This window comes from Pantherophis guttatus, chromosome 4, assembly GCF_059756535.1.
Source record: "Pantherophis guttatus breed Tessera chromosome 4, ASM5975653v1, whole genome shotgun sequence".
Classification (NCBI taxonomy): Eukaryota; Metazoa; Chordata; class Lepidosauria; order Squamata; family Colubridae; genus Pantherophis; species Pantherophis guttatus.
In genome coordinates this window covers 153,333,779-153,360,606 of record NC_142066.1, presented here as the reverse complement: position 1 = coordinate 153,360,606, position 26,828 = coordinate 153,333,779, and the positions used below count along the sequence as shown (strand labels likewise).

Below are 26,828 nucleotides of genomic sequence, written 5' to 3'. Positions count from 1 at the left end.
AGTTGCAGTGTCCTGAGGTTATGTGATCCCCTTTTGCAACTTTCTTACAACCAAGTCAATGGGGAAGCCAGATTCACTTAATGACCGTGTAACTAACAACTGCAGTGATTCACTTGGTAACTGTGGCAAGAAAAGTTGTAAAAAGGGGCAAAACTCACTTAATAAATATTTTGCTTACAACAGAAATGTTGGGCTCAATTGTGATCGTAAGTCGAGGACTACCTGTACTGTGCTGCAATATTTCGTTCGTTTGTTCATTCGTTCATTCATTCATTCAATCTATTACAGCTGTTTCCATCAGCTGAGCCAACCGGCCCTTTGCTCAACCTCCAAGACCAGCCTGCTGCTCAACTACCTCAGCCTGCAGGTCAAGTTCCTGCACAACCTCCTGTTTCTGCCTCCGGTCCAGCTTCTCAAACTCCAGCAGCAGCTCCTTCGGCAGCACAGGTAAGGCCCAATGGAGGAGCTTAAAAGACAAAGGTAAAGCTTTCCCCTGTCTAGTCTTTTCCGAATCTAGAGGGCAGTGCTCATCTCCATTTCTTAGCTGAGGGAGCCAGCATTGTCTAAAGACGCTTCCATGGTCATGTGGCCAGCATGGCTCTATACCAAGGCGCACTGAACAATCTTCCCATCGAAATGGTACCTATTTATCTACTTGCCTTTGCATGCTTCAGACTGCTAGGTGGGCAGAAGCTAGGACAAGTAGTTGGAGCTCACTCTGTCATGTGACTTTTTTTCAGTGTTGTAACTTTAAACAGTCAGTAATGAATAAGTTGAGGACTACCTGAAATTTGTCCGCAGTACAAAACTTGCAATATGTAAAACCAACCTTCCAAATAACGATATCAGTCGCAAAAAATAATTTTTTATAAAGATTGGAAAGTTCTGATTACATGATATACATGCTACTCTTCCCCTTGTCTCCTGACCTCCTTTTTAGCATCACGCCATTCAGTGTGTCTTAACTATTCTAGCAGGTTCCATTGATATTAAGATTCTAATTTCCATCGTTCCCAGCTCACGCAGTACTTCCTGGCCTAGTTTGACTATTATTTTGCTCTGCACTAGTGAATTCTGTGCAGCCGTGCTATTTTCTGTTCACTTTGAGTGGCCTTTTGAAGGATCTGTTAAAAACCAAAATTAATAAAAAGAACATATCAAGGTTCTTTCACACACTGCAGCTAAAGGACACAATAAATAAATCCTGTGTGCTGATAGGGCATCAGGGTAAAAATCCAGGAAAGTTGAGAATGACACAACAAGAAAATCCCTTCCTGAATATTCTTCCAAATTTTATGGATTGACCAGATGCTGGGCAAAACATATTAAAAAGGTAAAAAAACATTAAAACCCAGGAAGTTTTCATTTGAATCCAATTGAAAAACACCTCAGTTTATTTATTTCTCAGCCTGCCTTTGAAGTGATCAGTTTCAAAGTTTTCATAGTTTTTTGAGAAGGTAAATATATCATTACAGGTAATCCTTGATTATTTGTTTAGTGACTGTTCAAAATTACAATGGCACTGAAAAAAAAATGACTTATGAACAGTTTTTCACACTTACACACCTCGCTAGAAGACAATTCTGAAGCAGCCTCACGGTCACATGATAAAAATTCAAGGGTTTGGAAAATAGAATGTACTTATGACAGTTATACTGTCTCAGAGTCATGTGATCATCATTCTCAACCTTCCCAGCCGGCTTCCAGCAAGCAAAATCAATGAGGAAAAGTCAGATTCATTGAGTGATCACATGATTCAATTAACTTCAATATTCACTTGACCACTGTGGCAAAAAAGGTCATAAAATTGGGCACAAATAACTTAACAATTGTATTGCTTAACAATGGAAATTTTGGGTTCAGTTGTAATTGTAAGTAACTCTTTGTTTTCATGAATTTTTTTTTTAAAAAAGTCTCTTTTTCTCCTTTGATAAGGCACCTCCTGCACCTACAGCACAAGAAGAGCCCAAAATTCCAATAAGTCTCGTTCTACGATTAAGGTAAGCAGGCTGGGAATGAGAGAAAGCTAAACTGGTCTAGGGGCAGAGATGCTGGACTTGGGAGTGGGAAGATCCAGGTTCTTCTGATGATATTATCCATTCAATCGTGTCTGACTCTTGGCAATTCAATGGGCCGCATCTTCCGATCTTGCAGTGCTTCTTTGAGTTGTTCTGAGCTCTGGATGGTGTCAGTTTTGAGGGTGTCCAGCCATCGTGTTCTTGGGAGGCCTGGTTTCCTTTTACCACTAACTCTTCCAAACATAATTGCTTTCTCCAGTGAATTCCCCTGAATGACGTGGCCAAAGCAAGTGAGACACAGTTTTGTGATTTTTGCCTTCCAGTGACATGCCTGGTGTTATGTGCTCCAGGACTTTGCTGTCCAAGGAATCCGCAGGAGCCTTCTCCAGCGCCGCAGCTCAAACGAGTCGATTTTCTTCCTGTCTTGATTTTTTAAGGTCCAACTTTCACGGCCACAGGAAGCTTATGGTTCTTATCCTACCTGAACCACACAAGCTTACGGGTGACTCAGGACCAGGTCCCTCTCTTTTACAAAACTGGGAAATTTAAAAAAACAACAACATCAACCCTATCTACCAGTTTGTGCTGGACCAATGACCATTTTGCAGCCAGATGATTTGGATTAATATGTTCTATTGATATTTTATTTTATTCACGTGCTATAGATTTACACTTCTCTGATTCTGGGTAAGACGTCTAGCACCCAAAATGTCTGCTGTGTGAATTCTGAGCCCAAAATAAGATTCCTTGCATTGTGTGGTTTCATTACGAGCCCAGGATAAAATTAAATGTTTTGTTCCATGTGTCTCTGAATTCCTTGCTGGAGGGAACAAATTAGCCCTCCCACTGCCGTCATTCATCCTGGATCACAAAGTGCTGGTAATCCTTGAGTTAAAACCACAATTCAACCCAAAATTTCTATTTCTAAATGAGTTAAGTGAATTCCCCCCCACTTTTGAGGACTACCTGTAGGGTAGGATGGGAGAGTTTAGGCTAGATAAAATTAATTGTAGACTGTTCTTCAGATACTGATTCAATAGGCTTGCCTCAGAAATAAGCATGGTTTTGTACTCCTTGTAGAATGTGATTTAACGTTCGTCTGTAACACAGATGTTGATAATATCTAACTGTGTCTCTCCACCCTGACAGGAATTCAAAAAAGGAGCTGAATGACATCCGATTTGAATTCACACCTGGAAGAGGTGAGGGGGATGAGAAAACCTCTCTTTTGTAGCCCTTTGGTGACAGTATTTTGTTTGGTGATCCTGTGCTGATTGGGTGGGTGAGGGTGAAGTAAATGCCAAATGTCCCAGTCGAAAAGAGCTTCCCTAAATATGGAGCAAAGATTGTGTCCCATGTTAGAGCAGATAAAGAAATGTCCCAAATTTTCTGAAAAATGAATCCATAGGCTTGATGGATCTTTTCTGGATACAGGCTCCCAAAATGTTTGAAAGATGGACTGTTGGTTTGAAAGTAAGAATAAATCAGCTTGTACCTACATTTCATAACAAAGACAGGCACTAAAATCTTCGTGATGTGCCTTTGATTTGGGATTTAATCTGAATGTGCAACTTCTCAGAGGCCACATGTCTTCCAGATGCCTTCCTTGCATGATCATTCCCCATCTTGGCTAAGGATTATGGGAATTATAGAGGGGGAACTGTTTAATCTCAATCCTGCGAATATTACTTGGTGCCGTGTAGCATCCTTTGCCTTTCCAACTAATCAAACACAGCTCAGTCTCTCATGAAATATTGCAAACCTTTACAGTGACTCTGCAAAAAAAAGGAATATGTTCTTGCTTCCTGCCACAGGATGTGTGAAGCAGATTGTAATAAAATAAAGGCAAGGTAATATACAATATATAGGCAGTCCTCGTTCAGTGTCATTCTAAGTTTGAACAGCCGCTGAATGAGTGATCATTAAGACCATTTGTTCAGCTTACATGGGGCTGAATAAAGAGACTTACAACCAATCTTCAAAATTGCTACCATTGTGGGGTCCTTGTAGTCACATGATTTTGATTTGGGCACTTGGCAACTGTTGTGCAATTTAGACAGTCACAACGCCCCATAGTCACTTGATCGACAGATTGTGATCTTTGCTGCCATCCTCATGTCTCACTTAATGACAGCCACTAGAAATACGGTTACAAGTCAGCAAGGTCATGTGAGTTCCATTCTGTCGCCACATTGCTCAGCAACAGAATTAACCAGTCCCAGTTACCATCATTAAACAAGGACCTTGACAACCATAATTGAACCGAAAATTTATGTTGCTAAGCAAGGCAATTGTTAAGTGAGTCTTGCCCCATTTTATGACCTTTTTTGCTACAATTGTTAAGCAAATCACCGCTGTTGTTAAGTGAATCATGCAATCGTTAATCTAATCTGGCTCCCCCCACTGACTTTGCTTGTTGGAAGCCAGCTGGGAAGGTCACAAAAGGTGATCACATGACCCTGGGACAGTGCAACCGTCATAAATACATGCCAGTTGCCAAGCATCTGAATTTTGATCACATGACCATGGGGATGCTGCATCGGTCATACGTGTGAAGACTGGTTAGATGTCCCTTTTTTCAATGCCATTATAACTTCGAACAGTCACTAAATTAATGGTTGTAAATCGAGGACTACCTGTAAAACAACAACAACAACAAAAAAAATAGATAGAATCAGATACCTCCAGTGCATAAATGCTGAAATCAAAGATAGCATCTAGATGATTGATCTGTGTATAAAACAAAGACTATTTCTTAATTATGGTCTTTCCAGACACTGCAGATGGAGTATCGCAAGAGCTCATCTCGGCTGGACTTGTGGATGGCAGAGATTTAGTCATAGGTAATGCAAGCCTTACTGAAAAAAATTCACTTATATTTTCAGCCCTGTGCCAGTTTCTGTTGCTTTATTTTGCTTGCATACACAGCAGGACAAGCTGACCTTCCTTTTGCCTGTATATTCTTGGCTAGTGCTGGAGGGAAATTTGTTCATAAATCTTAGATGCCCAATACTGTATCTTCCCTATTGTTTCAGTTGCTGCGAACTTGCAAAAAATTGTGGAAGATCCTCAGACGACCCGATCGCTCACTTTCAAGCTGGTATTTATATTTTTTCCCCTTACTATTCAAATCTTTCTAAAAAGTTGCTTCCACTCTCAGCCTCTTTTGGGCAAGGGCTACGTTTATTCAGCTCAACAAAAAATGTTTGTCCTCTGCAAATATTAAGCACTGGATTAAAGCTGGTTTATTTCCGGATATCAAATGTGCTTGGATTTAGTTGAATGCCAGACATGTTTTTATATCTTTTTGTTGAGCTGGTTATTGTTTCTAGCTTTGTAAATGTAGATCCGCTTTCCTTTATTGGATGCATTTTAGATTTGTGGACTTCATGCCCTAGGATATTTCAACCACCATTGTTACTGCTGGGGATTCAGTTTGCTGAAGTCCACAGATCTGGATAGTGCCCAAGATGGAGAAGACAGAATAACAGAGTTGGAAGGGACTTTGGAGGTCTTCTAGTCCAGTCTCCTGCTCAGAACAGGAGACCCTGCATCATTATGGACAGGTGGCTGTCCAATCTCTCCTTGAAAACTTCCAGTAATGGAATACCCACAACTTGTGGAAACAACAGGAAATTTCTCCTTAGTCTGGGTTGCTTTTCTCTTTGATTGGTTTCCTTCCATTACTTCTTGTCCTGCCTTCAAGGGTTTTGGAGAATAGGTTGCTTCCCTTTTCTCTGTGGCAGCCCCTCGAGTCTGCTCTCGTGTCTCCCCTAGTCCTTCTTTTCATTAAGCTATGCAAGCATACCCAATTCCTGCAATCGCTGTTCGTATGTTTTAGACTCCAGTCCCCTAATCATCTTTGTTTCTCTTCTCTGCAGTCTTTCTAGAGTCTCCAACATCTGTTTTATATCATGGTGACCAAAACTGGATGCAATATTCCAAGTGTGGTCTTACCAAGGCATTATAAAGTGTTGCTAATACTTCACGTGATCTTGATTCTATCCCTCTGTTAATGCAGCCTAGGACTGCCTTGGCTTTTTTTGGCAGCTGCAGCACACTGCTGGCTCCTATTTAAGTAGTTGTCTGCTTAAGACCCCTGTAGACCTTTAAAAAAAAGCAGAGTTAATAAATATTAGCCCCTCTAATATTGCTGTGCTAAGTCTTTTCTAGCTAACCACCACTGACGGACTAAAGGAAATTGCTGGCTTCTTCTGAAGTGTGCTATAGGTAGTCCTCACTTAACGCCCACACTTGGGACCAGAAGCTCCATCACTAAGTGATGATGTCATTAAGTGCAATGTCACGTGACTGCGCTACTTAATGATGACAGTTAAATAATCCCAGTTGTCATTAAGTGAGGGTCTCATGTGACCATGATTTGGGACTTCCCCATTGATTTTGCTTAATGGAAGCTGGCAGGAAAGGTTACAAATTTCAGTCATGTGACTCCTGTGATCACAGTCAGGCACTCAGCAACCACCATGGCAGCCACAATGACAAGGCTACGACTACAAGAGACATCCTGGAAGGATGGGTGTGTGAGGAATGAAAAAGGAATGAGGATTGGTCAGAAGCATTTGAACTGGGTTTAATTAGGAAACAGACTTAATGCACTAAAGCAGCTGTGCAAAATCCACAGCAAACCGAAATCGACATCTTCATTTAAGATTTCGCTGGTCAACAAAGATTTTTGTTTAAGGAGAAGAGCAAGCAGAGACAGAGGTAGAGTTCAGCACATCATCAGCTTAGAGTCGTTACTGTAGGAGATGACCAGGCTGAGCCCGAGGGAGGAGTCAAACATCATCAGTCCCGAATCCCTTCGTGCCCATTAGAGATCTAAGTCGAGCCCACCTTGAATTCTGTTAGCGCTTATCTACTGCCAATTTAGTTTGATTGTTAATAGTTCAGTTTCTTGAAGACAGCATTAGCATACAATAAAACTGTATTCATTTGAACTGTCTGGACTTCCTGATTTTCCTGTGCTTGACAGTTACATCACCACAAATGCAATCCTTCTTGAAATTTGTTGATCTTAGCTGTCACCCATTTAATACTGATCTTTAGTTGATCAGATTCCTGAGTGTTAAATCTTTGGACTGCAATTTACCCTATGGTAAATTGGTCATGGTCCTTTGCGTCTGACTTTAATTTAGTCCTTGGTGCTCTCTGAGCTTGGTTGTTTTCTTGCAGATGTGATTTCTTGCAGCATCACTAGTGCTATGTCAGTGCTAACCTCCCTAGCGCTGATAATGTTACTTAGTTTGGGTAATGAAACATCCGCAAGAAAACATCCAAGCTCAGGGAGCATCAAGGACCCCTCATGTCAACCCTGAGTTACAAATATTCTCCTTTATTAATCTATTCAAATAATTCAAGATGAATGTCAAGCACAAAGGATCCGGACCATACATTAAGTCGCAGTTCAGAAAGAATTTATTAGTCAAGCTTATACACAAGAATCTAGTCAACTGAAGTTCAGTACTAAACTGGCACAGAGAAGGGTCAACTAAATTCAAGTTGGACTTAGACTGTATGTGGCAACATAAACGATTCTTAGCTGATGACTTGCTTAACTCCTCCCACTAGCTCTGCCTGCTCCTCTAGATTCATTGTTCAGGGTAAAAGAGTATGTTTGAGCTGCTTGGGAAGATGTTCTGAAAACTAGAAAATGTTAATGATAAGTCTGAGTCTTAGGGGAGTGCGGACATACTTCCACCTAAAAAAAAAAATCAGAATTTCATCAGGATCTTTGAAGCAAAGACTCGCGAAGGAAGTCGTTCCCCAACTCATAAGACAGTTCATTCTTTTGAAGGTTTCCCAGAATATCTACTTTAATGGAGACAAACATCACAGCCCGAGTGCAATTTTTCACTTACTACAAAACCTGGGGATTCTTCATTTGTATTTCCATTATCTCACTGTGTCAGCCCTGTCAGGATTGCAAAGTCACGTGAATCTGTGCTACTTTTATCTTAAAGCAAGTCCTGGACAGTTTGTTTAGTGACAGTTTGAAGTTTCAGTGGTATTTTTAAAAAGTGACTTATGGCTGTTTTTCACACTTAACAACCATTGGGGCATTCCCATGGTCATGTGATCAAAATTTGGACGCTTGGCAACTGACATGTATCTATGACAGTTGCAGTGTCCCAGGGTCATGTGATCCCCTTTTGAGACCTTGCAATCAAAGTCAATGGGGAAACCAGGTTCATTTAACAATTGTGTTACTAACTTAACTATTGCAGTGATTCACTTAACAACTATGGCAAGTGTCTCACTTAGCCACAGAAATTTTGGGCTCAAATTGTGATCATAAGTTGAGGAATACCTGTAGTTATGCAGTCTTGCAAACCTCAATGTGTGTCATCCCTCCCTTTATCTTTGTGAGAACTAGGCAAGATTTTGTCAGAGAGATTTTCTTAGTTTACATTCCTGATCTGGACTCATTTTCTCTTTTTTACCTGACTCTGGTCTTGATCTTAGCTTTCTCTCCTGTCCCTCAAGGTCATTCTCTCTGTCTTTTAAATGTCCTGGTAAAATAATGGATTCCATCTCCTTGCCTTTCAGGCATCAGGCGTGGAAGCATCCGAAATCCCCGATGATGGCAAACTTATTGGATTTGCTCAGCTCAGCATCAACTAAAACAACACTCCCTGCTTATGGTCGCAACCCATAGGTGCAACGTACGAAATACTTCTGTTGGCCAAAAAAGCAAAACCACTCCTGCCAAAGAAATCAAAACTACAGGCCCTTGTTCTTAGAAGCTTTAACTTCATTTGTTCCCAAGTAGCATCAAGGAGGTTTACAACACTACTGCCTTGGAGGCATTTGGCTTCTGTTCCACCCGCCCACTTTTTTTGCATTTCCTGCCTCTCAGTTTTACCCCTCCCTCCCTCCTTCCCATCCTCCCTCCTTTCCCTCCCTTCCTTTTCTTCTTTCCTTCTTTCTGTCCTTCCTTCCTTCCCTCCCTTCTTTCCTTCCCTTCCTTCCTCCCTCCCTCTCTTACTCCTCTCCTTCCTTCCTCCCTCCCTCCCGCCCTCCCTCCCTTTTCTTCTTTCGTTCTTTCTGTCCTTCTTTCCTTCCCTTCTCCCCTTCCCTTCCTCCCTCTCTCACTCCTCTCCTTCTTTCCTTCCTTCCTTCCTTCTTTCCTCCCTCCCTCCCTCCTCTTCTTTCCTTCCTTCTGTCCTTCCTTCCTTCCCTTCTTCCCTTTCTCCCTCTCTCGCTCCGCTACCTACCTACCTACCTACCTACCTTCCCCTGCATGCTTGTACTTATTGCCTTAACTCAGCCTTCCCCAACTGAGTGCCCACCAATTAGGCTGTGCCTACAAATCTTGGCTTTATAGCCAAGAGGGCTGGGAATTCCAGGGGTTGTTGGGATATATACCAGAGGACATCTGGTTGGGAATGTCTGCCTTAACTATTTAAAAACTAAACAGAAATAGAAACATTACTACTGAGTACGAAAGAAGGATTTCGCTGCTCTTAATAATTGTCTTGATGTGATGGGTTGGATCATTTTTGCCTGACTGGTTAAACAGTAAAGACATTTTGATTTGTGGTCCATCTAACTGGACAGGTATCTTAAAAAAACAAAACAAAACAAAAAAATAACGGAAGCTGTTGTGGAGTGTCAGAATACAGGTTGAATTTACTGTGGAAAACTGAGTGAAGTCTTGAATAAGTGAAATCCCTTGGTTTAAGCAACTTTTTCTATATTCAGGGCGCAGAAGGAATTGCTTGGCCTGAGATAAAACTAGCCTTAATTTTTCCCCTTCTATTTGCAAACACGTTATCGGTGAAGAAACATCATGTTTCTGTGTAGCTGTGTTTCCTCCATCCTCAATTGGCTGTCTCACTCACCCTGTGCTTGTAGACTTCCAATATACAGACACAATGGTTGAAACATCTGGTGCCAAAAGTATTCTGTTCATCATAATCTAAGCAGCTTTGACAATTGCAGGATGGATAGACAGGAGCAATTCTGGTGCAAGAGGCAGAGACCATACATAGAAACTGGCCACCCATCAGGCCGAAGAGAGGATTTTGCAGCATAGGAACTAGAAGATGTCCCATTCCAAATATCTATATTGTGTACGTTTCATCATCACTCTCTTAATTTCATTCTGGAAGTTGCTTATGCTCAGTTGCTTATCTGGACAAAAATGGAGAGTGGCACAGCCAGACAAATATTCCTGAACATGGAACTTTTCTCAGAAAATGAAATTTCAGTCTTTCAAGTTTTATCATTTGGTTGTTGGGCTTCCACTCTCCCGCAAATATCCCTCAAAAATCCTTTGGTGGAAAACAATTTTCTCTTGTTTTCCACCAAGAGAAATCCCACCCGTAACCCTGAAGTAATTTCCGGCTTCCTTAAAACTGTTGCAATCTGATGATGAATCCTCAGGAAATCTGAGGTTCTGACATCCTCAGAGGTTCTGCAGAAGATTCAGGGTGCAGCTGACCTTATACCGACATCTTGTGGAAGTATCTCTGTCAGTCTACATCAGATGTCTTCAAACTTGGCAACTTTAAGACCGGTGGACTTCAGTTCACAGAATTCTCCAGCCAGCTATGCTGGGAGTTGAAGTCCACCAGTCTTAAAGTTGCCAAGTTTGGGGACCCCATAATTTTCTCGTCCTTGCGGTTGTCTCTGCAATTGGTTTTTGGTGAAGGGATTCCTGTGTAAGTAGGCTATTGAGATTGTCTCACAAGTTGCTAGGAGTAGTTAAAGCCCACCAGGTGTGGTTCACTGTAACCATTCGTAAAACCAGATGTCCTTTGCGTGTGGATGGAGCAGAAATTGATCGTATGGACTGGCCATTAGAAGGGCTGTAAACCTGAGTCTTTCTACACTGGGCCACTGCAGGTGGTTTCCCGATTCCCATTTTAATCTCCAAAAAACCCCCACACCCATTTCATTAAAAATCCTTTTACCTTTCTTATGTCCTTCCTTCATAGACTGGTACATATGAAACTGTCCCCGTTCAGTTTTTACAGCAATAAATGAAATTGCCAGTTAAAGACCTACCTGGCAAATCAATGCTTGGAGCAATTTTGTCTCTTTGCTGAACTCCTTGGAATCTGCCAATAGTAAGGGTTTTTTTTTTTAATACTCTTCTCACATATCAAAAGTTTGGTCAACATTAGGGTAACTGAAGCCACTATAACTCTTTATTTAGTGTTTGTTTTTTAAGACATTATTAGTATCTGGGGGTGTTTTTTTTCTTTCCATTGTTTTGGATTTTTAACCTATAAATTATATATTTAGTGTGGGGAAAAAAGAAACATTTATAATGCACTATGTGAACAATAAAACGCTAATGGATTTTTCTCGCCATCCTATAGCAGCCATTCGTCCCCTCCAGCTTTTGTGTATCACTGCTTAGCTTTGAAGTGTTTTGTACATCCACATTGTTTTTGCCTTAATATTAATTTGCGTAGCATACCAATGGAATTAAGTCTCATCCCTGGGTGTAGCGTTTCACTAGGTAGGGTGTGGGCCCCAGTGAAGTGATTATGAACTGTTTTTTATAGCCACTCCTCCTCTTCCTCGTTTCAGTTACCATGATTGAACCACCGTGACACTTAAGCTTCCAAACCTGGTTTCTAACTCAGGTTAAGGACAGTAATAAATATCCTCACAACATGTTGTGGAAGAGTGGGAAGGGAGCTGTTATACTCATTTGTGTCCACATTGAATCCCCTGAGAGGGTTGAAGTTAGCGCCCCACACTTGTTCTCTCAGGGTGAGTGGAAAACGTGGAGGTTGGGATTCTCAAGCCTTCTGATGCAATAAATTTTCCTCTCCAAGCAGCAATGAAAGCTCGATTTCCTTTATTGCTTAATGTATTTATTGTTCACCTCTAATTTTTGTTTTGGCTAGATCTGCTTGTAGGTCATTAGCAGAACTGCTCCAGATGTGGACATCTATTGAAGAAAAAGATTTGAAAATGAGAAATGTTTTAGACAGCAGTCATGGGGTGGGAAGGGGTGGAGGTTGGAAAAAATAACGACTGCTTGGGCTGTGTTACTGTGTCTCTCTGTGTGTGTGTGTCTTATGTGTGACCTCCCAAAACTTCCAAATTTTCCCACCTTCGTGCTTGGTGGCTTATGAGCAAGCAAGCTACGGTATATTCTTGAATGAACCCTGGAGGTCATTTTCTCAATTTAAAACCCTTCAGGAGGGGCAGAAGTCAACCAATCTTGGTCAACTGTTTGGGATAGACCTCACTTGGATGAGGGAAGCGGCTCTCGGAGGCTCCACGAGACGATGGTCTCCCCAAACTTCTGCTTCTGGTTGGCCAGAAATTATTTGGAGCCAGTGATGTTATTGTCACTACATTGCACAGCCCTAGTCCCAATATCCATGCCCAGGTATGATCATGTGGAAAGAGGATCTCTTGCTGAAATGGGGGGTGGGTGGCCCTGAATTGGGGTACCCCAAGATGGCAGATGAGCAGCGTGAGGAAAAATGTAGCCATCCATTTTATTTCATCCCATCTTCAGCTACAGAGACCAAATAATTCTGGTACAGTATTAAATCATTTGGCCTGCATGCTGTGTGTACCTTTGAATCCGCTATATCTTGATGCAGTATCTATCTATTTATTTATTCATTCCTTCATTCCTGCCTCTGTCTAATCCAGGTCTAGCAGACGAGCATCCCTAATGACTGTTCCCATGTATTATTATAATAATGATTCTTTTAGTGATCCAGAACTTCTTTGCTACTAGATTTCTAGGCCAATTGTCTCTTAATAATTAATAGTATTTCCTTTTTTTTTTTCTTTCCCCCCCCCTCTTTGGATACTAGAAATGCTAGACAACTATTTTATTCTTGAGGTTCAAAAGTGCCAATGATTTTTGTTGTTGTTGTTTGGTAGTTTAGAAATTATTTCTAACCTTTATGCCCTCATGGATCAGAGGGTTTTTATTTTGGGTAAATTCTGAACTTGAACCTAGAAATCGGTTTGTATTTTTTTAAACTTAGTTAATAGCCTTGAGGAGGGTGGTGTATTAATATAAAAGGAACCTCTACACAATTTGGTGTACTGTAGATTTTAACGAAAGATGTAAAATATTCGGCCTTTTTTTCTCTTTGACTTTGTATTTTATTGCATGTCATTTCTCTAATTTTTAACCAATAAAAAAACCTTGTCCATTATTTTTGAGAGTTGGTTTGTGTTGAAGTTCTGTTGTCCTTTTTCTGCAGATATCGCGAGTAATTTACCACACAGCACACTCTCACATGGGAAGTAGACAACGTGGCATCTTATTATAAATAGCTACTGTAAATTGTATTTCTTTGTCTAAAAGTGCTGTTGTTCTGGTAAATACGGCATTGGTTAAAATCAGAATATTTAAAACTTTTTAATTGCCTGTTTCTGCCAAGCAGGAACCATTCAAAAGTAGCTCTCAACTTACAGCCATTCTTTTAGCGACTGTTCGAAGGTTCAAAAAAGTGACATACAGTAGTTTTTCATACTTACAACTGTTGCAGCATTCCCATTGTCACACGACCAAACTTCGGATGCTTTGCAACTGGCATGTACTTGTGGTGGTTGCAATATCCCAGGGTCACATGATCTCCTTTTGAGACCTTAATTGGGCTTTTGAGACCTTAATTGGGCTTAATTGTGGTCGTAAATCAAGGACTACTATATATATACTCTATTTTCCACAAAAATAGCACTTTGAATTGTACACAATTACCTGACCTCAGTAACTCAAGTTGCATTGATCCAAAATAGTTACCTCACAGCAGATCATCCCTGCAACCAAAGAGGCTGACCCATCAGGAATGTAGGTTGGAGGAATGGCACCAATCACACTATCCTTCCCCATATTTCCCAATTCAATAGATGTTTTTCAATCTTGGCCGCTTGAAGGTGTGTGGACTTCAAGTATTGAAGTCCACACATCATTGACTGGCCAAGGTTGAGAAACAATGCAGTAGATAGCATGGATTGAAGGAGGATGGATGCTCACAATATCTAGGACTGGGGAGAGACCACTTTGCAAGCCTTTCTAGAGGATTTGCAACTCATTAACCTCAGCTAACTGTGTCCTAAGTCTCAACACCCAAGTTTTTCTTGTTTAAGGTAAATAAGATGAAAATAGCAATCAAGCAAGGGACAGAATATGGCATGGAAATTTGTTCTTAGATCTTGCTGAAAATTAGCAAATCATGGTTCAGACAGGATTGATGGATTAAGTCGGGTGAAATGCTTCCGGTTCGGACTGGATCGGGCGATCCGGTAGCTATTGTGGCAGGTGGTTCCGAGAACCAGTAGCGATGGCGGCGCGAGGCTCTGCCCACTCACCGAGGTGTCGTTACGTCCTGCTTTTAAAAAGTTTTAAAAAGGCTCTGACGATCCCACACCACAGCTGTGATCGTTGGAGCCTTTTTTTTAACCTTTTAAAAGCACCGAATAGGTTGTAAAAAATGCTTTTAAAAAGTTTTTTTTTTAAAGTTGGCCACACCTCCCCAATCACATTACCCCCCCCCCAAGCCATGCCCACAGAACTGGTAGCAACAAATTTTACATTTCACCACTGGATTGAGTGATCAATGTGTCTTCTCCAATCTGTCTCCTAACCTTTAAGATTGAAGTCTTCCAACAGTGCAGCCATCACATATATAACTGAATCCTTCCACTTTGCTGCCGATTGTCCCTTTCTTTCTTTCTTCCTTCTACCTATTGCAGTATCACAGACTCCACCAGGTGTTTGCATTGATTGGTTGGTTTATTGATTATGTGCCATCAAGTTGGTGTTAACTCTTCTAAGAGTTACACTTTCTCCATAATGAAGTTCCCCTGGTCCTTCAGTTCTTCAGTGGGCACACCCATTGACACTGTAACATAAGTCACACCCGTTTTCTTTCCCAGTATTATAGACTTCTCCAGAAAGCAGGATCGTCACATGAGTAGATTGATTGACTGATTGACCATCATCAAGTTGGTGTTCACCCTAGCGACATATCCATGTCTAGTCTAGTGAAAAGAAGGACTAGGGGTGACATAATAGCAGTATTCCAATATCTAAGAGCCTGTCTCAAAGAAGAGGGAGTCAAGCTATTCCCCAAAGCACCTGAAGGCAGGAGAAGCTGCAAGGGATAGAAACTAATCAAGGAGAGAAGCAATCTAGAATTAAAATTTCCTGACAGTGAGAACAATTAATCAGTAGAATGACTGGTCTCCGGGAGTGGTGGGTGCTTCAACACTGAAGGCTTTTAAGAAGAGATTGGACAGCCATTTGTCCAAAATGGTATAGAGTCTCCTGCTTGTTCAGGAGGTTGAACTAGCAGGCCTCTAATCCTGTTATTCTGGGTTGTTGTTTTTTAATTCTAGTTATAACTTCTCCAGTATGCTCTGTTGCCAACCTGATTCTTCAGGTATTTCAATGGTGCACCAATTGCTTTTGTAATTGATCCACCCCTCTTGATCCTGGCTGTCCTCTTCTACTTACCCAGAGAGCTAGCATGTTTTTGCAGATAGGCTTTAAGATTCCTATCACATGATTTATAATAGATGTGTGAACCCTGTGACCATATAAATTGTCCCAGATTAGTATGCCATCAATTATATTACATCATCAATTATATTATCCCCCCCCAAAAAATCCCATCACCCGCTCCTCTGATTTCCTTGATCAAATTCTTCAGTCTTAAAAAATTAAAATGTTCATCCCTGTTGAAAAGTAAATCTCTGTCTTCAAATAAATAATCTAATTAAAATTTCTGAAAGTGAGACTTGACACCTCTGAGGCTGTCAATGTTTTCCAACACACTTCATTTTTGATGGGTCCTTATGAGCTTTGCTCTCGTTGGCTGTCCAAGCTGCAAAGTTGGCAATTAATCTTTTACACTTTAATCTTTGGGGGTTGTAAAAGTGTAACAAGTCATGTATTAAGACTATGAGCAAAGAGCTCAATGAAGACAGTTCCTGAACCTCACTGAGTGCCATGTCAAAGTTTATTCTGAGTTTAACCATTAATTCCAGAGGCTGTTGAAATCCAGAGGGCTATTTGGCTAGCCAGATTAGCTAGAGGATAGCTAGTAGCAGAGAGAAAGGCAGAACGAAAACAGCCATGACCGATATTGGGGAAATTATCAAAGCTCTTAATGATTTTGGCCGATTCCAGCATTGGCTGGTTCTGATGATCACTGTAGCCTCACCCTTCGCTGGTTTTCATATGTTCAGCCAATTATTCATGGTCATTCCAGTGTCTCATCATTGCAACATTACTTGGCTGGACACAATCCACTTGAACTTGACCGAAGAGGAGAAGCTGAATTTAACCATTCCCCGAAATCCCGACGGGACCTTAGAACAATGTCTCATGTATACTCCTGTGGAAACCAGCTTAGAGACTATCCTGCACTCTGGATTGAATTCAACAGAGAAGTGCCAAGATGGATGGGTTTATCCTTCCAAGCCAAAACCTTCTCTGGTTACCCAGGTTTGGGAATCTCATTTTCTTCCTGAATTAAATGTTTGGTTTTTGTATAAAACTGGGAGAGTGTCCCAGGAGTTTAAAGGCAAAAAAAAAAAAAATGTGAAAAAAAAAATAAGCATGATATTTGCAATAGAATTTGTCCCTGGGAAGCTGCCTGCAATGAATAAGGAAACTAAAATTCTTCCCACTTACAAGTAGTCCTTTGAAGACTAGATATGTCTTTAAACGGCCACTTGTGATACGTTCATTGGACTTTCAAAATAACTAACGATTGGTGCAATTGATCAATACAATGTGATCTGTATATCTCTTCTAACAAAAACAATGCAGCAAACTGGCTTTTGTTAGACGAGATACACAGATCACGTTGTATTGATCAGTTGCACCAATCGTTAGTTATTTTGAAAGTCCAATGAACGTATCACCGTTTAAAGACATATCTAGTCTTCAAAGGACTACTTGTAAGTGGGAAGAATTTTAGTTTCCTTATTCATTGCAGGCAGCTTCCCAGGGACAAATTCTATTGCAAATATCATGCTTATTTTTTTTTTCACATTTTTTTTTTTTTTTTTTTGCCTTTAAACATATTCCTGTTAAGAACCTGAAGTTCTACAGAACCTGGATCTCAGAGTGACTTCCATCCAATAAAAGATAATATTTGCAGCTAAGGATTGAAATGAAGGGCCCTCTGAACTTGGTTGTTTTCTTGCAGATGTTTCATTACCCAAAGCACTGATGATGTTAGCTAGTTTGGTAATGAAACATCTGCAAGAAAACAACCAATATCAAAGAGCACCAAGGGATCTTAACTTCCATTCATATACCATTCATATAGGTGGCTCAGCGGCTAAGATGCTGAGCTTGTCGATCAGAAAAGTTGGCAATTCGGTGGTTCGAATCCCTAGGACTGGTCTCCTGCGAGAGGGGGTTGGACTAGATGACCTCCAAGGTCCCTTCCAACTTCGTCACTGTTAACTTCATCAGGTTTCACTAGATACATCAACACTCTACTTCTTCTGTCCAGATTCCTTCCTAATGACCTGTGGAGAAGCCTAAAAAAATGATCTGACCTGGGTCTTTTAATGTTTTCACATTTCCCCCCTGCATAGTTGTATTATATTAAGTCTTGGCCATTTTAAAAGTGTATGGACTTCGACTCCAACCAGCGTGCATCCAGAGATTTTAAAGTGGTCAAAGTTGAGAACTGCATTATGTTTTGGTTTAGTAAAACCCTTCAGAGCAATTAATATTAGGGGATGTATCAGTTTTCTAAAGAGATAAAAAGTTTAGACTATAAGAAAAAGATTCAAAACAGGTGCAACAGTAGTGCATTTGTTTGGCCAACTCAAGGTCACAAAATGGATGAGAAAGCTTTTAAACTGCCAAGAATTGTTAATCAGACACATTAAAAAAAAACACCTGTTTGTTGGTAGGTTTGAAAGTTTGCCAGTTAGAGACTTGATAGCAAGTGAGAAGGGAGGCCTGGAAAGATTCATTCTAGGATAATCAGCTACAAGTACATTATACAGTTTGACTGCCTACAAAAGATGCCAGGTTTTAGAACTACTCCATCTGGGCTACTAAAATTCAGATGACCTGTAGATGGCAGGAAAGAGATGCAGAAAAATCTAACCCCTTGCTGCTATCTGGGGGTGTCTAGTAAGGGGTCTATCTGAATATTTGCTACCTAAATCGGGTAGCTTCTATGAAGAAACAAATCATGAAATCCAGCATTTAACCGCAAGCTGACTCACAGCTTCCTAGAATGATAGAAAACAAGAAATTCAACCTAAAGTCGAGGAGCCTGGTGGCGCAGCAGACTAATAGCCTGTTATTAACATTCAGCTGCCTGCAATTAAAGTAAGTTCGAATTTTGCCAGGCTCAAGGTTGACTCAGCCTTCCATCCTTTCTAAGGTAGGTAAAATGAGGACCCAGTTTGTGGGGGCAATAAACTGACTTTGTATAAAATATACAAAAGTATGAAGGCTATTGCTTAACTCATTATAAGCTGCCCTCCGAGTCTCCGGAGAAGGGCGACATATAAATCAAATTAAAATAAAATAAAATAAAGTCACATTGGCACCTGGATAGCTACCTACATAGACCAGGGAGTCTCCAAATTTGACAGCCTTAAAACTTGTGGATCAGCCTTGGTGGCTGAGGAATTTTGGGAGTTGAAGTCCACAAGTCTTAAAATTGCTAAGTTTGGAGACCCTCTCACTTAAATGCTGACTTCATGGTGGAAGAATCTGAAGTAGCAAAAAGCACCTCTGCTTTTTGCTACTTGCCACCACAGTAAAAAGTCCTATGCTTTGCTGGACTATAGCTTCTCATGATATCAGCAGAGCCGGTCTGATGCAGTGATGAAGGTGCTGGACAAGAAACCAGCACCTTGTGAGTTCTAGTCCTCCCTTAGAGGCAGAATGTCCATAGACAGTCCTCCCTTAGGCACACAAGCCAGCCAGGAGACCAGGGTTGGGATTCAGCCAATTCGGACCAATTCGGGCAAACCGGATGCTAATTTTACATCTGGATCGCCGAACTGGTAGTTACAAGGACTGGCTGGCCCCGCCCACCCTACTCCTCCCCTCCCAGGAGTTTCCATGCGGCCCATTTTGGATGCCAGGAAGTGCAGGGCCCACGCAGTAGCTCTGGGAGGGTGAAAATTGGGCCTCCCGGAAGTTCCGGAAGTCCGGAAATGGGCCTCCGGAGCCCGGAGGAGGCCATTTTCACCCTCCTGGAGGCTCAAGAAAAGCCTCTGGAGCTTGGGAGGATGAAAACGTGTCTCCCCCCTGCCGTGGTGCAGGAATCCGAGTAGGCCATGCCCACCATAGCCGCACATCCCCAGCAACTGGGCAGAGAACTGGTTGCTAAAATTTTTGAATCCCACTTCTGCAGGAGACTTTGGGGCAGCCCGTTGCTCCACCTTCACCTAGACTTTTCAATGGGAAAACTCTAGTCCTCCTCAAATTCAGAAGCACCCCGAGACAGGGATCCCCAATCTCTGTGCTGCGGCCCACCACCAGGCCTCGAGCCTTTGGGAACTGGTCTGCGGAAGTGGCAGGCGGCCATGTGCGTGTGCATCCCCAATCATGTGAGCAGTGGGTGACCCCACCTGCCCGTGCTCCATTTGCATGAGCAAATGGTTGGAGACCCCAATGACTTAAGAAACCTGAAGATGGGCTCCAGCACGAGTCTGAAAGCTCGGAAGACAAAACTTCTGGTCCTACTGACTGAACCAGATTGGATCCTGCAAGAAGATGCAAGCTTGCTGCTTATTTATCTGTCAGAAACGGTGTAGGGTCTCCTGCTTGGGTGGAGGGTTGGATTACTAGATGATCACCAAGGTCTGTTAATCTGTTTAAATCTGTTAAGTGTTGGATGACTCCTGCCCTGCTCCCTTTCCACCAGTAGGTGGCATTGCAACATAGCGGCCTATTAAAAAATGCAATTATCCTCTTGCAATTTGAAACGGCTGACCTAATAATTTAATATGGTTTTTTGATCCTTTCCATGGAGTTCTGACTACAGTCAACCTAAACCAGTGGTGGGATTCAAGTAATTTAACAACTGGTGCTGTGCCCTAATGATTTCTTCCAACAACCTGTTTGCCAAATTGCTCAGAAACTTAACCGGTTCTGCCGAAGTGGTGCGAACTTCCCACCAGTGGCTGAATCCCACCACTGACCTAAACTTCCTTATGTCTTAACAGCATCCTCACAACAACCCTGTGAGGGAAGTCAACCTCCTGCACATGAGATATGATTTGAGAATTGGTTCAGTACAATTTTTCTGGACCTTGATTCTGTGCCAGAGGTGGGTTTCAGCAGGTTCTGACCAGTTCTGGAGAACCGGTAGCGGAAATTTTGAGTAGTTTGAAGAACTGATAGCAAAAATTCTGACTGGCCCCACCCCCATCTATTCTCTGCCATCCAAGTCCCAGCTGATTGGGAGGAAATGGGGATTTTGCAGTAACCTTCCCCTGCCACACCCACCAAGCCACGCCCACCAAGCCACACCCACAGAACCGATAGTAAAAAAATTTGAAACCCACCACTGCTCTGTGCCATCTTAAGCATCAGGGCCAGGGGTGAAATCTACTTACCTTCTCTACCAGTTTGAAAGTGCAGGCGCTGCCTGCACACGTCACATGCGTGTGCAGACCCTCTGCACATGCGCAGAGGGTAAAAAACAGGTTAAAGCCAGGAAGTAACAACAACTGGGCAGGTGGGCGGAGCCTCACACTGCCATCGCTACCGGTTCTCTGAACCACCTGCTGCCATCGCTACCGGTTCAGCCCTACCAGTCTGAACCGGTAGCATTTCACCCCTGATCAGGGCTGTTATTTTGGGAGAACTATACCTGAACTGCTCACCAGGATAAGAAGAAGGTTTGCTAACTTATTTTCTCGCCTTGTTACCATCTTAGCAGGGGTAAAATGTAAAATGTGTTACTACTGGTTCTGTGGGCATGGTATGGTGGTGGTGGTGGGTAATGTGACTGGGTGGGCGTGGCCAACTTTTTTTTTTTTTAAACTTTTCAAAGCATTTTTTCTAATGCTTTGAAAAGCCTCTGCCGATCAGGCAACTCAGCTGGGATCGTCAGAGACTTTTCAAAGCATTTTTTTTAACCATCTCTTCAGCCGAAAGGTTGCAGAAAAAAATGCTTTGAAAAGCCTCTGACGATCCCAGCTGACCCGTGCGATCATCAGAGGTTTTATTTTTTTTTACTTTTAAAAGCATTTTTTCGTCGGAAGAGGTTGTAGAAAAAATGCTTTTAAAAGTAAAAAAAAAAAAAAAGCCTCTGATGCTCATGCGGCTCAGCTGGGCATGGGGGGAGGGGGGGCGCTGGGATTTTTGCTACCGGTTCTCCGAACCACCTGCCACCATCGCTACTGGATCGCCCGAACCGGGAGCATTTCATCCCTGCATCTTAGAATAGAATCTCTCTTATAGATCTAACAAAGATACAAATGAAAGAATCAAAAGGAAGAAGAGATTGGACAGCCCAGAATAGTATATGGTCTCGTGCTCAAGCAGTAGGTTGGACCAAAAGGACAAAGATGATTAGGCTAAAACCAGGGATGGGCTTCAAAAATTTTAGCAAGGGGTTCTCTGCCCGGTTGCTGGGTGGGCGTGCATGGTGGGCGTGGCCTAGTCGTCCTCCTGCACCACTTAACATAAATTTTGGGCTCAATTGTGGTCGTAAATCGAGGACTACCTGTATTCCAAATGGGGTCTGCCTAAAGTCCTATGTAACAGGGTTAGGCCCTCCTGTTTCCTGCTGGTGATCCTTCTAATGATGCACCATCACTAAAATATCTACCGTGATCATGGAATGAGTTATGGTTTCTTTTCATTAAAGTATTTTTCCTTTCCTCCTTTTAAGTTTTCCCTGGTATGTGATAGAAAGGATTTAATTGACATCTCCCAGTCCATCTTCATGTCGGGCCTCCTCGTTGGAGCAATGGTGTTAGGACCATTGAGTGACTGGTAAGACAATCAAAACAATTCCAACATGCAGAATGGAAGATAGCAACTTATGGGTGGAAGGAAACTTATGGGTGAGAAGAAAAGGCTGGTTCGAAAAACAGTTGTTCAACTCCTGTCCAGCAGTGGGTTGCTACCAGTTTGCCCCGGTTCGGGCAAACCGGTAGTAGTGGTAATGGGAGGCTCCGCCCACCCACCTGGACGTCATCAAATGCGATCTCGCACATGCGCGAGTGAACCGGTAGCAAAGGTTCCCCCTGCTCCTGTCGTAGGGGGAAGCTTCCGTAAACTAGGCAGCCTTTATGACCACAACTGAGCCCCAAATTTCTGTTGCTAAGCGAGACATTTGTTAAGTAAGTCTTGCCCCATTTTATCACCTTCCTTGGCAAAGTTGTTAAGTGAATCACTGCAGCTGTTAGGTTAGTGACACGGTTGTTAAGCGAATCTGGCTTCCACATTGACTTTGCTTGCCAGGAGGTCGTAAAAGGGGATCACGTGACTCCGGGATAGTACAACCGTCATAAATATGAGTCAATTGCCACGTGTCTGAATTTTGATCACGTGACCAGGGGGATGCTGCAATGGTTGTAAGTGTGAAAAACAGTCATAAGTCACTTTTTTCAGTGCCGTTGTAACTTCAAACGGTCACTGAGTGAACTGTTGTAAGTTGAGGACTACCTGTATTCAAAAAAAGGTTAGAGCAGTGTTGGCGAACTTTTTCGGCACCGAGTGCTGAAACAGGAGCGTGCAATGCGCGTGCCAGAAACCAGAACACCAGATGTCCGGTGCTCATGCGCTCACTGGAAACCAGAATATCATCTTCCCGGCACGTGCCTGCTCGCCAGGCAGCTGTTCTTCCGGTTTCTGGCACTCCCGCATGCACACCAGAACCCGGAAGAGTCAATTTAAATCATGATTTAAATCATAATTTTTAAATTATCTTTTAAAAAGCAACTGTCATCTCTGCCCCGCATCAGCTCCTCCTCTGACCTGCTGTTGACTCACCGACAGTCCCATTCACTTTAAGTGATGCAATAAAGGTGAGGGACATGGCGGGCAGCAGGTGAGTGGATGCCCACTAACAGGCGCTGCCATGATGGATCTGAAATGACAGGTGCTCTTTAATATGATATTTATAAGCTGCTTAGGAGGTTTCACTTTCATTTTTACTGCTTGCCCTTCATCCTCACCCTTAGAGCCTGGTGGTACAGATGCCTTTTGCTTCAAACAATCATACAGTTTGTAGTGTACATAGATTTGCAAAAAAATAGGATAAAGGAATATTCCTGAACTTCGTTTTATGATTTATCTCATGGTTACTGTGAAATTGTGTGAATTCATCAATGCAGTGCAGGTTATCTCAGCTTGCAGAGCTGGTATTCATTGAATGAGTTTACCAAAAATGTAAATATTGCGGAATATACAGCCTCATGCTACATAACCAAGCTCCATTTCATGCTGAATAAACTAAATTAATTAATGTACCTTAAATAGGAAACTATCTTTAAGTAGATTTTTACTCCAAAAGCATTTTAATAAAAATAAATAAAAAATCCAATTTAAATCAAGCAAATCTGATTTAAATTTTTAAAAATCCGATTTTTTTAAATTTATTTTTTTTTAAAAAAAATCATCAATTTTTATCCACTCTGTTGGGAATTCTTGTCATTCACAAAGCAAACTGATAGAACAGAGGGTTGATCTTGATTGATGGCTGGGGGGGTTTCTCTAGGGGTGTTAAGGTCCGTATCTGGAAAGCATTTCACCCCCTCAGAAAGTTCTATAAACATTTTTGGTTCTGGTCCTAAGCTTAGATAAAAGAGTCCCCTCTAAAAGTAATCCTCGACCAGCTGGTTCAGACCGGTTCGGGCAAATCGGTAGTGGTGACCTGCTGGTGGTGGGGCCGCCCACCTACCCAGGTGCAATCCCATTCTATATTGCTGTGTTTTTGACACCACACCAGTGGTGGGTTCCTCCTGGTTCGGTCTGGTTCAGCCGAGCCGATAGCGGTGATGATATGACGTCACCGAACCAATTCTCCCGCCCTCCCCCCCACCCCCCACGTTATTCTTACCTTTTATTTGGTCCCACCCCCAATCTATTGCTGCCTCCTGAGTCCCAGCTGATGACTAGAGGGAAAAAAACTGTTTAAACTCTTGCCGCGGGGCTTCAAAGGGCCGCCCTACAGCTGATCAGTGTTAAAAGCAAACAAATGAGTCGGGTCGTAAGTGCGAGGACTGGTCATAAGTGCGAGGACCTTCCAGAAATGACTGACCAGCTAGCCACGCCCACCTAGTCACACAACCTCCAAGCCACACCCACAAAATAAGCCACGCCCACAGAACTGGTAGTAAAAAAAATTAGAACCCACCCCTGCACCACATGCATGCGTGGATGGCATGTGTGAGCGAATTGCCATGTTGTTTGACGTTCCACGCATGTTTGGATGGCGCGCACAAGCGAATTGCTGTGTTTTGTGATGCCGCATGCATGCGCGAATGGCAAACACTCACATTTCTGGTGCTGGGCGAACCAGTTGCTACAGTATGTTAATCCAACCTCTGTCCTCGATTTATGACTACAGCTGGGACCAGAATTTCTGTAGTTAAGCAAAGTGGTTGTTAAGTGAGTTGGATCTGATTTTATGACCTTTTTTTTTTTTTGCCATGGTTGTTAAACGAATCACTGCGATTAGATACACCACCTGGTTGTTAACCAAATCCAGCTTTCTCCCTTGACTTTGCTTGTTGGAGGCTGACTGGGAAGATTGCAAAAGGCAACTAAGTGACCCCACCACGCCGCAACCATTGTAAATACAGGTAGTCCTCAACTTACAACAGTTCGTTTAGTGACCGTTCAGAGTTACAACGGCACTGGAAAAAGTGACTTATGACTATTTTTCACACTCATGACCATTGCAACATTCCCGTGATCACATGATCTACATTTGGATGCTTGGCAACTGACTCATATTTATGACGCAGTGTCCCGGGGTCACGTGATCCCGTTTTGTAACCTTCTGACAAGCAAAGTCAAGGGGGAAACCAGATTCACTTAACAACCGTGTTACTAACAACAACTGCGGTGATTCACTTAACAAATGTGGCAAGAAAAGTTATAAATCGGGGCAAGACTCACTTAACACATTTCTCACTTAACAACCTAAAGGTTGGGCTCAGTTGTGGTTTTAAGTCGAGGACTATCAGTACATGCTGGTTGCCAAGTATCTGAATTTTGATCATGTGACTGTAGGGATGATGTGATGGTTGTGCAAAAAGTGTTGCAAGTCACTTTTTTCAGTGCTATTGTAACTTTGAACAGTTGCTGAACGGTTGGTTGCAAGTGAAGGACCTCCTGTAATGGCGAACAAAACAACACCTTCAAACCACCGTCAAGCTATTCTCCAAAGCACCTGAGGGTAGAACAAGAAGCAATGGGTGGAAACTAATCAAGGAGAGAAGCAACTTAGAACTAAGGAGAAATTTCCTGACAGTTAAGAGCAATTACTTGCCTCCAGAAGTTGTGAATGCTTCAACACTGGAAGTTTTTAAGAAGATGTTGGATAACCATTTGTCTGAAGTGGTGTAGGATTTCCTGCCTGGGCAGGGGGTTGGACTAGAAGACCTCCAAGGTCCCTTCCCACTCTGTTATTCTATTCTATTCTATTCCTTCAGGTATGGCAGACGACCCATTGCCTTGTTATCTCTGTTCTTCGAAGGTGTGTCGGGAGTTGCAGTAGCCTTTGCCCCCAGTTTTTACCTCTATTGCGGACTCCGGTTTCTGCTGGGAGCAGCTCTATCTGGAATCACCATAAGCAGCACAGCTCTGTGTAAGACCTTGACTTAACCCTGGGATGTGCATTTACGTACGGCGATTGTAAGAGCCCTGGTGGCGCAGTGGTTGGAATGCAGTATTGCAGGCTGACTGCCAGGAGTTCGATCCTGACCAAGTTTGATTCAGCCTTTTGTCCTTCCGCGAATGGATATGGAATCAACCAACTGGTTGATTTGATTGTACTGTTGCTGCCAAGGGGGACAGGGGTGGAATCAGAGGTGCTATTCAGCAGGTTCTGACCAGTTCTGGAGAACCGGTAGCGGAAATTTTGAGTAGTTTGGAAAACCGGTACTAAAAATTCTGACTGGCCCCGCCCCCGTCTATTCTCTGCCTCCCAAGTCCCAGCTGATCAGGAGGAAATGGGGATTTTGCAGTAACCTTCCCCTGGATTGCGGAGAGAATGGAGATTTTACAGTATCCTTCCCCTGCCACGCCCACCAAGCCACATCCACAGAACTGGTAGTAAAAAAATTTGAAACCCATCACTGGGTGGAATTAATGTTTTTTTTATATTATATGGTGGATTTTTAAAAATGTTTTAAGGTGCCCGGAATCATTTAAGTGTGAGTTGGGTGGCTATATAAATTTGCTTAATAAATAATAAATCAATAATATACATTTGACCATCTGCTCACTCGCTGTTCACCAGAAGTATTGTAAAGGTATTGGCACATTATGCTAAGCAGTGTTTTATTTAAAAAAGCCACACATAGAGTAGTTTTTGCAGAGCCCTGATGGCGCAGCGGTTAGAATGCAGCATTGCAGGCTGACTCTGCCGACTACCAGCAGTTCGATCGTGACCGGCTCAAGGTTGATTCAGCCTTCCGTCCCTCCGAAGTCAGTAAAATGAAGATTGTTCGGGGCAATAGGCTGACTCTGTAACCACTTAAGAGGGCTGTAAAGCACTGTGAAGCGATATATAAGTCTGCTATTGTCTTTGATGATAATGCTGATGTTAATGATTTGGTTATACCACTGGTGCAATGTAAAATTTGATACTACTGGTTCTGTGGGCGTGGCTTGGT

General features: G+C 42.4%; 2 protein-coding genes and 1 long non-coding RNA gene across 5 annotated transcripts in view; 2 read left to right on the top strand and 1 right to left on the bottom strand.

Moving 5' to 3' along the window:
- OXSR1 (oxidative stress responsive kinase 1) overlaps positions 1–13,183 on the top strand; it is an 89,489-nt gene extending 76,306 nt beyond the window's left edge. For all 3 annotated transcript variants that reach the window (XM_034401749.3, XM_034401750.3, XM_034401751.3), the window contains exons 13-18: positions 289–447; positions 1,936–2,000; positions 3,168–3,220; positions 4,793–4,861; positions 5,054–5,118; positions 8,586–13,183. In XM_034401749.3, coding sequence (XP_034257640.1) covers positions 289–447; positions 1,936–2,000; positions 3,168–3,220; positions 4,793–4,861; positions 5,054–5,118; positions 8,586–8,660 — 486 coding nt within the window. In that variant the 3' untranslated portion in view covers positions 8,661–13,183. The remainder of the gene's footprint in view (positions 1–288; positions 448–1,935; positions 2,001–3,167; positions 3,221–4,792; positions 4,862–5,053; positions 5,119–8,585) is intronic.
- LOC148114390 (uncharacterized) overlaps positions 1–26,828 on the bottom strand; it is a 51,749-nt gene that overhangs the window by 11,894 nt on the left and 13,027 nt on the right. The window contains exon 2 of the long non-coding RNA XR_015734133.1: positions 4,701–4,748. This is a non-coding gene — a long non-coding RNA (uncharacterized LOC148114390). The remainder of the gene's footprint in view (positions 1–4,700; positions 4,749–26,828) is intronic.
- The window catches only part of LOC117654782 (solute carrier family 22 member 13-like), a 28,130-nt gene continuing 17,340 nt past the window's right edge, over positions 16,039–26,828 (top strand). The window contains exons 1-3 of the mRNA XM_060683294.2: positions 16,039–16,482; positions 21,869–21,972; positions 25,644–25,798. Of these exons, the coding sequence (XP_060539277.2) occupies positions 16,111–16,482; positions 21,869–21,972; positions 25,644–25,798 (631 nt within the window). The 5' untranslated portion in view covers positions 16,039–16,110. The remainder of the gene's footprint in view (positions 16,483–21,868; positions 21,973–25,643; positions 25,799–26,828) is intronic.